Genomic DNA, 15,648 nt, shown 5'->3' with positions numbered 1-15,648 from the left:
GTAAATAATCGTTTATAAAAAAAAATTCTGTAAATAAACTTATTTAATCTAAAGAAAATTTCTGTAAATATATTTATTCTGAAGAAAATTTCTGTAAATAAATATATTTATTCTGAAGAAAAATTCTGTAAATAAATATATTTATTCTAAAGAAAACTTCTGTAAATAAATATATTTATTCTGAAGAAAATTTCTGTAAATAAACATAAAAAAATGTCTGTAAAACTGATAGCAACCTTCCGTCTTGTGAAACAATGGCATTCTGCATCTAGTCTGGTACAATGTCATATTTGCTGTGGCTATACAGTCGAAGCTGGAGTTGCCTCTCCAGATGCAGGCCTGGGTGGGTGATAAGGAGACATAGGTTTGCCCAGTTACCAGGATCCTATATCTATAATATAAAGCTGAATGTCTGTATGTGTGTCTGGTCACGAATAGGCTCCTATATGGTTGACTATTTTAAAAAACTGATTACATATAATGATAGAAGATGTATCGAGACACAGGAATGGGTATGTTTGATCTGGCAGAACGGTGGTTCATAAAAATTGTGGGGTCTGCATTCGCGCTTGGTCCACAAAGTATGGAAATAAAATATTTTTTAAAATTTTAAAATCATTTACAAGTGTTTTTGATATAGATGTACATAAGAATACTTTGATGAGTATGTTTTAACTTAAATAGGGATGGTATAATAAAATTGTGGGGTCTGCGTTCGCACCTGACCTCCATAGAATATAAATATGTCACAAAGTTTAACACGGTTTTTTAATATAGATCCACAGAATATTGTGATAAGTGTTTCAGTGTGAACAGGTATGGCGTAATAAATTATGGGGTTTATCTATTTTATTTTTACTTTCATCATATTTTGCTTAGGTTTTGATACCCCCAAATTCAAAACTATCTCTTTACAACCCTTCCTTTTTATAACCTATCATACTTTCATAAATCAGAGTCCATTTTCTGTAGGCAGTTTTTGAACCCAGTCAACAACGAGTACTTTTGCTAGTATTAAATAAAAAAAGTCATATTTCAATTAAAATAATTTTCTGGATATTATGTATCAATATTTTTATTATGTTATTTTATTATGTTGCAATATTTTTTTTATATAAAGAGGGTGTGATCACCAAAAATTGGAAAGTTCTACTTATAGACACTGGCAGTAGGAACTGATGAATCAAATGGAGCCACGTTCTGCTAGCAACCAATCATAAACTAGAATTGCTTCATAAAAATTATTGAATCTTTTTTCAAAACTGCTGTTTCCCTGAATGTTTTGTGTTAAAAATATCTTTATCTCCTTTTTAGAAGGTTAGACACAAGATCAGGTGTCATTTTTAGAAGCCAGCACACTCTGGCCTAACAAAGATGCCTTAGCAGCCCTGTTGATATTTCCCAGTGGGGAGGCTCAGGCAATTAGCAATAAACTAACTTCTCAGAAGGTAAATCCTGAAAGTGTGGACCTCCTAGAACTGAATTGAACCATACTGCAGTCTGACAACAACCAACTAGACTGTCATACTGAACATATAATTCTTTTTATAATTTTCTGTGTCTGATGACAAATGTTAACTATTGTTTCGATGATTTGGGTGAAAGTTTGTATATTTTGATTATTTACCAAACTTGGTCAGTAACTTAGAATTCAACTATGGAGAACTGTCAGTACCAAAACAAGTATTCTTGTAGAAATACTCTTTGTATTATTTCAATCGCGAAAAGAAAATGCATTTATAATTTGTCTTATAGCATATTGCTTAATCAAAAAAGTAAATAAATAAAGAAAAAAATATGGTAATGACTCTAACTTTTAAAATCCTGTGAAAATAAAGTTCAGGATTGGGTCCTGTATAGAATTACCAAAAAATGACTCAGAACTTTTTTAAAATTATTTATTCATTCAAATATTTATAATGGCATTATCACCAAAAATTATATGGTTACCAAATAAATTATTTGATTTATGGTCAAAAGAAAATTTAAACAATTATCATTTCATGTGTTGACATATTTAAAATCCAAAAATCACTTCCAGTCAATGAAGTTTTGAGTGATATATGGAGATTGGTCATTGTTAAAAAAACAAAAATAAAGTCAATTCAGACTTTCTTTTGACTTCATGATTTAAATTTAAAATTATTTTCTATGTTGATTTATAAACTTGATCATGTGATCAAGTCTATAAATGAACATAGGATTTGAAACTTGATCATGTGATTAAGTTTCAAATCCTTGTCCCGCCACTTGTTCATCAAATTCCCTTGCATGCATATGTTACAAACATTGCATGTTGCAAAGGTCGCAGCCTTGTTTTGTAGCTATGAATGTAATAAAAATGTAACAAAAACTGTTACTCTGATTAAAGTTTTCCTGGTGCTTCTCTCTCTGCATGAAAGTTTTTGAGGCCAGTTCGGTAATTGCATTTTGCTGTTTCATCATCATCATCATCATCACCATCATAGATTTACAATGACTTAAGAATTTATATTTAAAATTAACTTTTTTATTGCAAAGGTTTAATGTGTATCTTTATAGTTTTAGTTTTTAGACATTTGAAGAAAATTCTTATATTTGCTTATCTTTAAATCTAGATTGCGACGTTTTTTTTTTAATTTATTTAAGATGTGATTTGTATGTATTTATAGTGTAAGATTCTTATATTAAAACTATATTTTTGAAGGATTTGTTCATTAAAACTTAAGAATAGACGAATAAAATCTGCTTAAATCCATCAAATATCTCTCAGCTTTATCAAATAATAAATTGGAACATTTAACCTTGAAAGTTTGTTTTTTTTAGTTTTATTTTTTTAATAAACTTAATTTCAGCATATTTTTTTTTTCGTAATTATTTTGCTACAATTTTTTTGCTTTTTCTTTTAGATTCAATTTCTATTCTGGTTGCATTGGATTTATAGTAAATAAAATTTTGTTTTGTTTTTCAAGATCTTAGTGATATTCAGCAAGAACTTCTCGACATCAATCAACGATATGAAATTCTTGGTGAACGGCTTTGCGATCGACAAGATGAGCTGACAGCAACAATGGGCAGTATGCAAAGTTTCCATCAAGATATCGAAGATATTTTGACATGGCTAAAGTTGAAAGAATCATTTTTACATGAAGACAAAACTATACCAACCAATGAAAAAGATGCTAAAGCTGCTCTAGCAGAATTTGAGGTATGTTTTTAAACATTTTTTTGGTGTTTATTTATTTGGGGTGTGTTTTTAAACCTTTTGATGTTTATATATAGTATTAGTCACAAGTGTAAATAGCATTTTCAGTAAAAAAAAAAAAAAAAAAAATTGATATACTTATGTCATGCTAAAATAAATATCCTCATTAAAAATTAAAAAAATATGACTCAGAAGATTAATTATATTGGTGCCTAAACCTAAACATGGATTCCATATACAAAGCTGCTTTCCTAGAATTGCCCGTTAGTGGAACTCTGGTCTGCTTTTTAGCTGAGTACAATATTGTCATCTTCAAGTCCAACGTGAATAAGTTCTTAGTGATCTGTCCTCATAAATCAAATTATACCAAATTTCCACCACTAATGATTACTCCACTATTGTCTCAATGACTACCATACACATATTAACCCTTATCCTCGAGTGACCTCCAGGCCTTCATATGCGGTGAGCCTTTTGAAAAAAAAATGTAAAAATCAATTTTATTGTAAATTGCAGTTTTATCTTATTTCATTTGTTCCTTCATTATCGTAGTAAAATTCTAAAATTTTCTTTCAAATAAAACTAATGGTATCTACTGAATTTTCATGTCACAGTAATGAACATATCCAAAAATCATGAAAAACGGTAAGGTAGAAATTTAATTATTAATGAAATAGTTTTAGAAGGCAATTAGTGAAAATTGAGTTTTGCAAAAAAAAAAAAAAATTCTAATTGTAATAAAAGGGAGGTAAATATTTTCTAAAAAACCGAAAACCTTTGATCAATTAAGGAAAACTTAATTTTTGATAATTGTCTTCAAAAACTGTTTTCATCAATAATTGATTTTTTTACCTCATCGTTTTTCGTAATGTTTGGATATTTTCATTAGTGACACTACAATTCAGTAAATTCCATGTTTCACTTTAAATTCAATATTTCAATTTTCAAATTTCACTACAATAATATAGAAGAACCTTTCATTGTTATTTGGTTAAATGAAAGGTTTACTGATTTCTCCTGCTTTACAAGTACTTCTATTCTTATCAATAATGGATGAAAAAAATACAATAAGAATGATTTTTATTTTTGATAAAAGGTTATAGTTAATCTACTCAATCATTTTCTCTAATTTTTAATGAGAATACTCATTCCTGCATGATACAGAAGTATATCAGTCTTTTTTACTTGAAATATAATTTTCACTATTTTTGTACACAAAGAAATTCTATAAGAACATGGTCAGTCAATTAAAGTTACAGCATCCAGTGGCGTTAATGAATTACTATTTGCTTCTTGTGATGACTACCATCTTTGTCAGGTGAAATGATATCTTATTTCCAGTGGAAAAGGAGTGATGGATTTCCTAAACGAGCTAGACTGACATGAAGCTGATGTAACAGCGCATGGACACGTGCGAAGTGACGTCACAGTAAAGGGAAAGACTATATAAAGAGCATGTGCACAGACCGACGATCACGTTAAAGACATGGGTGACGTCAAAGCTGTAACGAGAAGTCACGCATCGAAGGAGAATGAGGAATAAAGGTCTCTCTTAAAACCGGAAACAGCGAGTGAAGTTCTTTCCTATTCTTTGTTTCCTTTGCGACTGTGTCCACAACATGTTGGGTCCCAAGTGTCTGCATGTTAACGCATGTGTAAACATGGACAACGTTACGCTCAGAGTGCTTGGTTGTAAACAAATAATCAGAATGACTGATCTGTGTTTCCAGTTATGTATACGAATCATTTTAAGCTGATCACTAATATAAATGGGTGAAGTTGCTGAATTACCATTCCTCTTTAACATTTTGTTTTGCAAATTGATTTTCTCTCATGAACTCTTCTTCACACGTTCACTGATCCTATTTTTGTCTTTCAACTCTGTTCACGTTTTTCGCTACTTTACATTTTTGAAGTTCAAAAGGCCTTTGCTTTGTTTTTGCGTTTTGTGTGACCCAACACCCAAACTCAGATTTGTATAAGCTCTTATTTATAAGACAAAACTTCTAGATTTTATGTGTAGACAATTGCTGCATAAGCCAAGATATCGATGTAAATATTTATGAATATCATTTTATAACTAACCTTATCGTCATCATGGATCTCACTAATATAGGACTATATTTTTATCCATGTAATGAGAGGTGCAGCTATGAATGCTTATTATTGACCTCTGGATCCTTCTTTCAGACAAGTAACTTGAACACATGCAAGAAAATAGACAATTTAAACTATGTATTTTATTTAATTATAGATCCATTTTCCTTGATTATGAATTGCCTCTGGTTATCATTCAACGTATCCAAGTGACCCCTATCAATTCGGATCTTAAATATGTTTATTCCAAAAAAATATGTTAAATTACAACTTTATATATATATATATATATATATATATATATATGTATATTTTTACTACTATCTAGTAACAAGATTAAACTGACTAATCAGACTTCTACCCTCATCTCATGAGGAGCACGGGTGAATTTAATCATACCTTTTGTATTTGGTAATCATTCTACACTTTAAAAAATAAAAAATTGCTAAGTAATATGTAACAATGTGGCTAAATTGTTACATATTACTTAGAAATTTTTTTTTTTTTTTTTTTTTTAAAGTGTTGAATGATTACCAAATACAAAAGGTATGGTTAGATTCACACATGCTCCTAATAAACCAAGTTTTCAATCTCAGCTGATCATCACATGCACAGTTGTAGCCTTGTTGAATAGATAACGTGTAGCAGCAGTTCATTCTCGTTGCTCATATTAATTCTGTCAATAATAATGGCACACATTTATTTGGCATTTAACAAAACTTTCAGAATTTTTTTCATTATACATACGTAATATCTGCAACCCCATCTCCCATAGAGAAATGGAGTCATTTGTTTCAGAATATGACTGCTCTCTTTTGCTGTTTAGCAAAAAGTGAAAGATCTGTTCAGACGCGACATTTTTTTTTATAAATATTATTATGGCATGTATTCTTCAGAATTGTCTGATCTATTCCTTGCTTCCTTTGTTCCAGCTTGTTTGACTCCTTGGTCTAGTGGTCTCCATCAATTTACTGTCTTGATACCTCATTGTAATACAGCTTCTTATTTCAGGAGCTTCTTTTCACAAACTTCTGACTATTTTCTTCCTAACTATAATTTTGGTCTTTTCAAGTCCAAAATTATAGGCGTTTTTTTTTTTTTTTTTTTTTTTTTTTGTCTTGGCAATAATCATTTAGTTCTTATTAGCTCCTTACATTAAGTGGCTTCATGCCTTATTTTGGACAATTTCTATTTAAAGAAAAAAGATGATCTGCTACGTGTTACTTCAGAATTCTTGTCTGACATATCCCAACATGTTGCCCTTATACTAATCTTTTAATTTCTGGTAGAATGTCCACTTTTCTGCTTTACACAACAAAATATTTTTGAAAAACAATTTTAGAATATTTTTACACACCCTCATTCAATAATGCTGTAAGAAAAGCAGATGCAAGTTAATATTGTTTCAGCTTGATTTTAAACTTTTTTTTTTTTTTTTTTTTTGTCAAATAGAAATCCTGAAATGTCTTTCAAAATGTATTAATCAATTTCAAAATGCCTTCTTTTCTATTTGCATAGGTGTTTTACAAAGAATTTCTTTCCAAGGAAAATCTAATGGAAGCCGTCAGAAAGAAGGCCAATGAGCTGATGAAGAGTAAAACTTCATTTGAAGGCACACAATCTGTGCAAAAGCAATTGGCCAATCTCGGTACGGTTTTATTTTTATTGATTTTTATTTTCGTATAATTTTATTTTTATTTTCTTTATTAACTAGCTGACCCACCCAACATTGCCCAGGATTATTTTTATTTTCTTTAATAATTTAAAGTAAAAATTTTGCCTCTTTCTTTTTTTAAAGTGGAAAGTTGATCAAACATATAATTTTGTATTGGACGGATACAGAGTTACTTACTTTTTTTCTTAAAATGGTGTAATTTGGAAAATTATTCCAGTTAAATAATTTCAGAAATTAATTTTTTTCTTGCGAAGAACATATCCCAATGTTGCACAAAATAAACTGAGAAACCAGAATCAAACATTGATGGAAACATGAACGATAACAAGACTGATTTTATATATTAGGTGTTTGATTCAAAAAGAAGAAATTGAGCATAAAAAGAGCAAACAATGCAAAATAAAATTTCAATTGCTAGTTGATCAGTTTTAACTTAAAAAGGTTTGTAAAACTTAAAATTCAGAAAGATTTTTAGGTGCATCTACATATCTCTATAAGAGACTGTTTGTTCAACAACCATCAATCTGTAAGTAGGTTTGTCACGCTTAAGTTTCAAATAGTATTTTCATTGTGAAATATACAAATTGAATTAAATCTGTGAGATAATGGAACTACGTAGTTTATTAGATGAGTCAACGTAACACCTACAAGAGTCTTTGTTTTTCATGCCTAAGTTTGAAATAGCATTTTCATTGCTAAATACAGATATTATGTTAACACTAAAGAATATATATTTGTTAACACCTCCATGTTTGTTTAATAATAACTTGTAACAACATTGACCCAGGGTTAGTTGAGTCAGTTCGAAATGAGTTTACTGCATCCTGTGTCAAGTTGGGAATAAGAATTCATATTTCAAACAGAAATTCATGTAGTGTCTGCTTCAAAATCCAAATCCAACCCTAACCCTCTGTCTGGAGAGATTCTAGTGCAAATATGTTGAAAATCGAAGAATTAGCAGCACCATAGCTCATCCCTGTTTGAAAAAATTGACAGAAACTGGTATATAACCCGACTTTGTGTATTGATGATGTTAAAAAAAGTTTGCTTTTTTTTTCTTGCTCATGTACAGAAATAATCAAGTTATTTTAGAAAAAGGATAATTGTATATAAAATTGTAAAAGTGAGTAACACATCTGTTGAGATAACTGTAAATACATCTTTCACAGTTTTACTTCTGGAAACCAGAATAAAAAATATTCTAGCTGTAGGAACTCCTTCAATAATAAACTGAAACTTATTTAAAAAAAAATAAATAAATAAATAAAATAAAACATAAGCAGCCATGTTTGTTAGATTTTTTATATCAGTTTAATTTCAATTCAAAACTGTTTAAACAAAATATTGTTTAAAAATTCAAACTATTTTCTTTTTTAAATATTTTAATTTCTGACTTTCTAGCTAAATGACAATTATTTTCAGTTTAAATCCATCTATCTACTATTATATAAAAGGCTCTTTGATTCTGCGTGTGAGTTAGTTCTCTATCGACTCTTGCATCAATTTTTTGGAAATTTCACACAGATATACTTGATGTGTCTGGGAGTGTTCTTACATAAGTTTTGTACCAGAATATGCCCAATAAGTATCAAAAATCGATAATCTAAAAAAATCCATTAAAGAAGGAAGTTTGATTTTGACCCAAGTAAACACTGTTACAGCCTAACATTACAAGTACATTTGAGAAGTCTTATCACCACAGACGGGCGTATTCGAAATGAATGCTTCTGTTTACAACATAACTGAACCAGGATACTTGAATTTGCATTTTAAACTTTAATTCAAGCCATTATGTAAAAATAATATAAACTCAAGAGTTGGTTCTTTGATAAGAAAATCAACAGTAGGTTCTCTACAGTGCAATGTAGACTAGAAAATGTATTGTGGACTAAGTCACTGCAGGAAGGCATGTGAATTTTCCTGCCATTACACCGCGGTTGATTCTTCAACAATCATCTATTTGATGGAAAAATGGACGATTTCATGAACGCCAATGACAATAAAAGTATGGTAGCATAGAACATTTGTTGATCTTCATTCAATTTTGGGCAACATCAGACCTCCTTGCTAAATAAGTAAGTAAATAAGTAGATCAACTCTAGTCAAAGACAACCCAAAGGCTTCCTTTTCATTGGCTTCTACACTAAGATATAAGAGAGAGTACCATTCATTTCCCATTGATTACTTAAATTACCCTTGATCCTCATCTCCTAATGCTGAGTGTTCATGAAGGAGGCATCACATACCATTCTTGATAGTTTCTAATAAAATGATTATGCTAAATGGGTCAGCTTAATAGATCAATTTATTTTTTAAATATAAATATTTTATAATGAAAATGTTTGGTAGAAAATCCAGATTTTGAATATGGAATTTGATTTTCATAAACTTTATCTGTATTAATGACTACTTTTTATATTCTATCTTATTATTCAGAAAGCAATTGGACATCCTTGAAGACTAAATCCGAAGCTGAAAGAAAATCACTGGAAGAAGTTATCGCAGACCTCAGAGATTTCCGAGAGTCTGGTCATCAATTAGATACTTGGTTGGCTCAAAAAGAGAAAATGATTACTGTTCTTGGACCATTGGCTATTGACCCTTCAATGATCCAAAACCAAATGGAACAAGTGAAGGTATGTAAAAATAAAAATGCACTTTAAATAATAATCCATTAACTCTTAACTCTTCATTAAATAATTCTGGCTTAATTTCTTTTTTTTCTTTTTTTTTCTTTTTTTTTTCATATTTTCTTTAAAACTTATTGTGTTTACACATTTTCTTTGAGTAAAGATATATCACCTTCCCTTTCTTTATCATTTTTGTAAAAAAAAAAAATGTTATTTTATGTGCCTATCTTATTTACTTTTTGAAATAGTTTTAACACTATTAGCATTTCTTTAATCGAAATAATTATTACATTCTCATTTTAGTTTTTGTTCATCTTTTCCATCCAAATATAAAACCCTGTTAGCAACCATACTTGAGTTTGAAATAGCATTTCCATCATTAAATTCAAAGACTGAATGGACAGAAGAAATTCAAGACTATCTGACAATCTTATATATTTATTGATCCAAGTGACTTCCTGTTTTGAAACTTGATGGAAGTAAACAGTGTCATTTAATCTGAAGACTCCTGATGAAAATGTGGGTCAGCAACACATAAGAATACCAGGAAACTGATTTTCATTGAAACATGTTTATTTACAGAAAAAAAATTCCTTAATCAATGTTTATTTACAAAAAATATTTACAGAAATATTTAATACTGAAAGTAAAATATTTGTTTTAAATATAATAAATTAAAATAAACAAATGGAAAAGAAAAATGAATGTTTACGTAAGATAATACTAGTTGGTTGCTCAAGTGTACAATACATTTTAACATGATGTTTTCATTTATGCAGATTGCGTATGTATTATTATAGAATTAATCCTCTATTGATTATTATATATTATGAGGAATAATTTTTCCCTTCGCAAGTGTAATGTAAAATATTCCCTTGTAAAAATTCTTTCTTATCTATAATAGAAGAAAGACTAATTTTTTAAAATCAAATTTTTTTTGTACTCATCCGATGAATTTCTGTACAAAACATATCTAAGAACACTGTCAGACATATAAATTACCTTTGTGTGAAATTTGCAAATGATGGGCTCAGCCGTTTTGGAACCTAGGAGGAAGGAACTCACATGCACGCACACACACAAAGCGACTTTATATAATACTAGAGATATGTGTTTATTTGTGTGTGTGTGTGTGTGTGTGTGTGTGTGTGTGTGTGTATATATATATATATATAAATCGGAATCTTCAGATTAACATTTACTTCTGATGAGTTTCAAAACCAGAAGTTGCTTGAATCAGCAAATATGCAGGATCGCTGCATATCCTTTCCTCTTTATCACTTTCTATAATTCATCATTGTTTTTCCTGTTCTCTATCCGCTTTTGTTCAAAATATTTTCTCCTTCCATTTTCCAAAAACTTTTACGGTTAATGATATCAACTCTCACTTTCATGAACTGCCATATCAACACTAGACATTGTTTAGTCCAAAATTATTTTCTGCATTATAAACTCTGTAAAAGAAAGAAAAGCTTACTTCTCTCTTCTTGCAGAATTTTTTCGTTCTGTTAATCCTTCAGATTTTTCTCATTTTCTAGCAAGGCTATTAAAATCAAATCTAATCATATTTATTTGATAAAAACTAGCAAAGTGCAATAAGCCATGTAAAGAAAGAGGTAGAAGAGATTTACACTTAAATAGTCTCAATGTTTGCTCAAGGCCATTTTTGAACCTGGCTATTGAAGTCACCATCATGACTTTTGACAAGCTGTTTGATTAATCCTTCAGATTCTTCTCTTTTTGCAGAATTATTTTGTCTAATTAATGCTTTTATTTTAAAATTGTCTTCAACGACAGTAGAAATTGCATTGATAGGTTAATACGCACATTTTTATTGTTTATTTGATTTTTTTTAGGTGCTTCAAGAGGAGCTCCAAAGCCAACAGTCAGTATATGAACAGTTCATTCAGGCTGGACATTCTGTTCTTGATAAATGCGAACCAGCTTGCAAGGATTCCGTGCAAATCAGCCAACGAATGGACTCAATCAGTAAAGCTTGGGAGAGACTAGAAAGTCGCCTAGCCGATAGGCAGATGAATCTTTCTTCAATGACAGATTTGAGTGCCAGTTTCCAAGACATACTTGCTCGACTCCAACCAAAACTGAATAACTTTGTTGAAAAGATTGATACTCTCGATCCAGTGGTCGTTTGTTCTAATAAAGAAAAAGAATCACTTGAACAACTGAAGGTAAATGTTATTGATTTTTTTACTTGATAACAGCATTTAATAAGAAATTGATCGTATATCACTCTCCACCAGAGCTATGGAATTTGAGTCTCAGATTTAGAAAACATTTATTGCTCTGTCTGGGAATTTTTACCAGTTCTGTCTTTTAGAACAACTAATTTGCTTTGAGGAGTAGAAGTCAGAAAAATTTCTCAAACTCAGATTCTAAAAATGAAATGATTTAAAATGTCAAAAAAAAAAAAACAATATCTTTCTATCACTCTCAAGTAATGGTTAAGAAATAAGAACCAGATAGGATTTTGGCTCATCTTTACATTGTCAGATCAAGATATGCAGACTCATGGTTAACTTGTGTTTCTATTTTAAATAATGATTTACACTTTTAATAAAAGAAATTTCGGTTATTAGTTTGAACATTTGTAGATTTGAACCGCATTTCAAATTGTCTTCTTTTTTTTTTTATGTTCAAACTAATAACAAAAATTTCTTTTATGCATTAATGAGTTACTGTTCATTAAGGCCACTTGAGGATAAGAGTTAATGAGTTTTGTCAGGTGGACAGTAAGACAATACATTGAGGATCAATAATGATGGTAGAAACTGGGCAGAATTTGATTAAGAGAATGACTCAACAAGAATTTTTTAACATTGAACTTGAAAATGACTATGCTGTAATCAGCTAAGAAGCAACCTCATGGTATTGTATTCCACAGGGGAGTAGTTCTTGAAAAGAAACTTTGCTCATAAACGATATCTTTTAGTTTTAGTTACACAGAGGAAGAATTGGATATTGTTTACAGTGGTTGTAGCGAGACGAGTTTTGTTGTAAATGTTTTACAAGGGAGGGGGGAGGACATAGATTGGAGCTTAATTGAGCACTTACCAGAAAAATACTTGAAAATAAAGAAATACAAGCACCTTCTGTAATGAGAAAGTAACTGCAGGGAAGAAGAGAGTATATCCTCCAAAGTCAAGATTGGAAAAAGTGATTTTTGTTTAAAGAATGTTGACTTATGTAATAAATAATTGATAGTATTTAGCTAAGTAGCAAAAACCATTTGGCATCTGCACTCGTTTTAATTTTGATGATGTAACATGTAGGAAAATTTATAAGTAACTCCTTTTAATTTTCATTTCAATTAGGATCTTGAGAGTGAACTTGATGACCTGAGAATGGACCTCGACAAGATGAGGGAAACTGGTCGCAGACTCAGTGACAACACCAAAGACATGACGATCAGAACTGAACTAAAGAACAAACTCTCAAGTGTGGAAAAGATATTCCAAGAGGCAGAAAAAAAAATCGGTAAGGAAATAGAAACAGAAAATTTGAACAAAAAGACATTAAAAGTTTTTTCTTTTAATCAGAAAATTACATCCAAAAGTGGAAATTTGTTTATTCATTATTACAATATTTAAAGTTGTGTGAATTGTATAGTTCTTTAATATGGTCTGTGGATGTTCTCTGGATTCTTCTTTTTTTCTAGAGATATAGCTAGAGTATATTCATGTCATAAAATTAACTTAAAATATTGTATTAATCTTATCTCTAGATTCTTTAATGCGGTGTTCCTTCTGTGTAGCTCATCATACAGAATATTAATATCCTCACATATAAAATCTATATATTACTAAAACAGACCTTGCTTGCTTGTCACAGAGTATATGTCACGATTATCAGTAAATCTATATTTACTTCTAAATAAAGTTGCAAAAATCTTTGAATACGTATGTTTGAAAGCTGCTGCTTTATAAACAAATATCAAAGTTAAGAAATTTATGTATGCATAAATATATATATATGTCTAAGCTCGAGATATTCAAAAGTAGGAATCAATGAACTCAACGAGGTGGTTAGATACTGCTCAATAACAGGAGCAAAATATTTTTTTATTTATTAAAAAGGTAGTTACATTTGGTCGCTACAAACAGCCATCTGTTTCAATCAATAAGACTTCATCAGGCGACCCCGAACCATCTGACGCTAAAGAAAAAAGAAAAATGCCAATTTTATTCTGTGTGCAGTACCCAGGGCCAGAAGTGATGAGAAAGAGATTGTCTGACTATACTAGATTTCAACCCCCTCCCCTCTAATTTGCAGAAATCTTTCCTGCATAAGTTTTTCAGGTCATCATCACAAAATATGAATCTATTCTATTTATTTTTGTTTCATTATTTAGAATTTTTTTATCCTAATAACGTTCTGCTACCTTTTTAGTTGTTCACATTTTCAATGTGTTATAGATTTTAAGTCAAATTTTTCATCTGTTTCAGTTTCTCGGAGAAATAGTCTGGACATAGCGGGAAGAGAGGGTCAGAGATTTACTGCCAACTGTGCTGACGAACTTGTCTGGGTTGATGCATTTAGGGAGAAGTTGGAAAATCTTGATCCACTTTCTGCTAACATGGATGTCCTGAAAGAACAACTACATCAAGATCAGGTGAGGAGGAGGAAGAGAATCGGTTTACTTTGTGTGTTGGTGACATGAGACTGTACCAAATTGGTAGAAGCCAGTTAAACTGATTCTGAGCAATAATCATAACAAGGAAAAAAGATTTTGTGCTGCTTTTCTACTTTTTCTAGTGAAATTTTACTTGCAAGATGCACTCCAATACTGTTTTATTTCATTTAGACAAAAATTTTATCTTTATTGAAAGTCCTGTTTGGGTTAACACCTATACATTACAATAAAATTACATGAATCTGCTTGGACCATAAAGTATGCTGCTCAAGGAATTTGTATCAGTTGAAGCCATCAGTGAATATACTAAGTTAAACAATCCTGTTGATCCAAAATTCATATCAAATTGCCAATTTAATATCTATTGTTCAATATCTAGCTTTATTTCTTGTTTGCACTGGTATACTTTTTTTAATTTGGCATAAAAAAGGCCCATCTCTAATTGACATGCCATGAAACCCAATAACCAATCAACAACTGATACACTGCTATTTCTGGATGTTTGAAATTCATGACTTTTTATTATAAACACTAAAGTAAATCCCTTTATCTTCTCACCTATTCTGACCCTATATTGTGATCATTTAGATTATAAACAGGAACTGATTCAAATGTATATGATCACATGATCATATCTATCAGCCAATGAAATAACAGCATTTTAACCTTCAATAGCTGGGATTCAAACTCATAACCGCAGCACATTCAAATGTGAAAGAAAAACAATTTGTAGACAATTCCTGTAATTTCAGAAGATTTTTGTCTTTCAGTCAAATTAATATTTTTTGTATTCAAAATCTTTACATTTAAAATCTAATTAGTTTTTAGTTTTTTTCTTTTTTTATTATAAGTGATCATCAGAAACACCTGATGTCACCTATGATAGAATGCAAAACCTTATTTCCTTGTGTCATCAGCTAATATTATATTGTCTTATTTTATTTTTATTTTTATTCATTTTTTATAATATTTAATTCTTAAAGTGCAATTGAATGATGTTCTTAATATTTATTGTGTAAAAGGATGTGCAAGTACAGTAGAACCCCAGAATACGGTGGCCCTTGGATACAGTATTTTCAGGTTATGATGTGGAATACAATATTTTTCTGGCCTGTGGTTACGGTATTTGCCCTGCCTTACAGTGTTATGTGATTTGATTATATGCATGTCTATTATATACTGTACTGTATTTTGCTACTAATTTTTAATGCCATATCCTGGGGTTCTACTGGAGTGTAAATTTATAACTTTTAATCCTCTAGTGACACAAAAATCAATGTGTACTCCTACTTTAATTTCTGAACCCATTAACATTTCTATTCTTATATTTTAATTTCTCTAATTTTAATTTCATAAATAAAACTAGACTTTTTAGCACCTTAAAAGCAGGAAAAGTTAGTCTGTTGACTTA

General features: G+C 30.2%; 1 protein-coding gene across 3 annotated transcripts in view; it reads left to right on the top strand.

The window, feature by feature from the left end:
- Nucleotides 1–15,648, top strand: part of LOC145279739 (uncharacterized) — a 454,893-nt gene that overhangs the window by 318,330 nt on the left and 120,915 nt on the right. For all 3 annotated transcript variants that reach the window (XM_080131038.1, XM_080131037.1, XM_080131039.1), the window contains 6 exons: nucleotides 2,952–3,187; nucleotides 6,800–6,929; nucleotides 9,393–9,592; nucleotides 11,443–11,775; nucleotides 12,919–13,081; nucleotides 14,050–14,216. In XM_080131038.1, the coding sequence (XP_079987164.1) occupies nucleotides 2,952–3,187; nucleotides 6,800–6,929; nucleotides 9,393–9,592; nucleotides 11,443–11,775; nucleotides 12,919–13,081; nucleotides 14,050–14,216 (1,229 nt within the window). The remainder of the gene's footprint in view (nucleotides 1–2,951; nucleotides 3,188–6,799; nucleotides 6,930–9,392; nucleotides 9,593–11,442; nucleotides 11,776–12,918; nucleotides 13,082–14,049; nucleotides 14,217–15,648) is intronic.

This window comes from Euprymna scolopes, chromosome 7, assembly GCF_053919585.1.
Source record: "Euprymna scolopes isolate OS-2025 chromosome 7, ASM5391958v1, whole genome shotgun sequence".
In the NCBI taxonomy this organism is placed as follows: domain Eukaryota; kingdom Metazoa; phylum Mollusca; class Cephalopoda; order Sepiida; family Sepiolidae; genus Euprymna; species Euprymna scolopes.
Note: the sequence above shows the minus strand (reverse complement) of the source record. Positions and strands in the feature narration are given on the sequence as shown.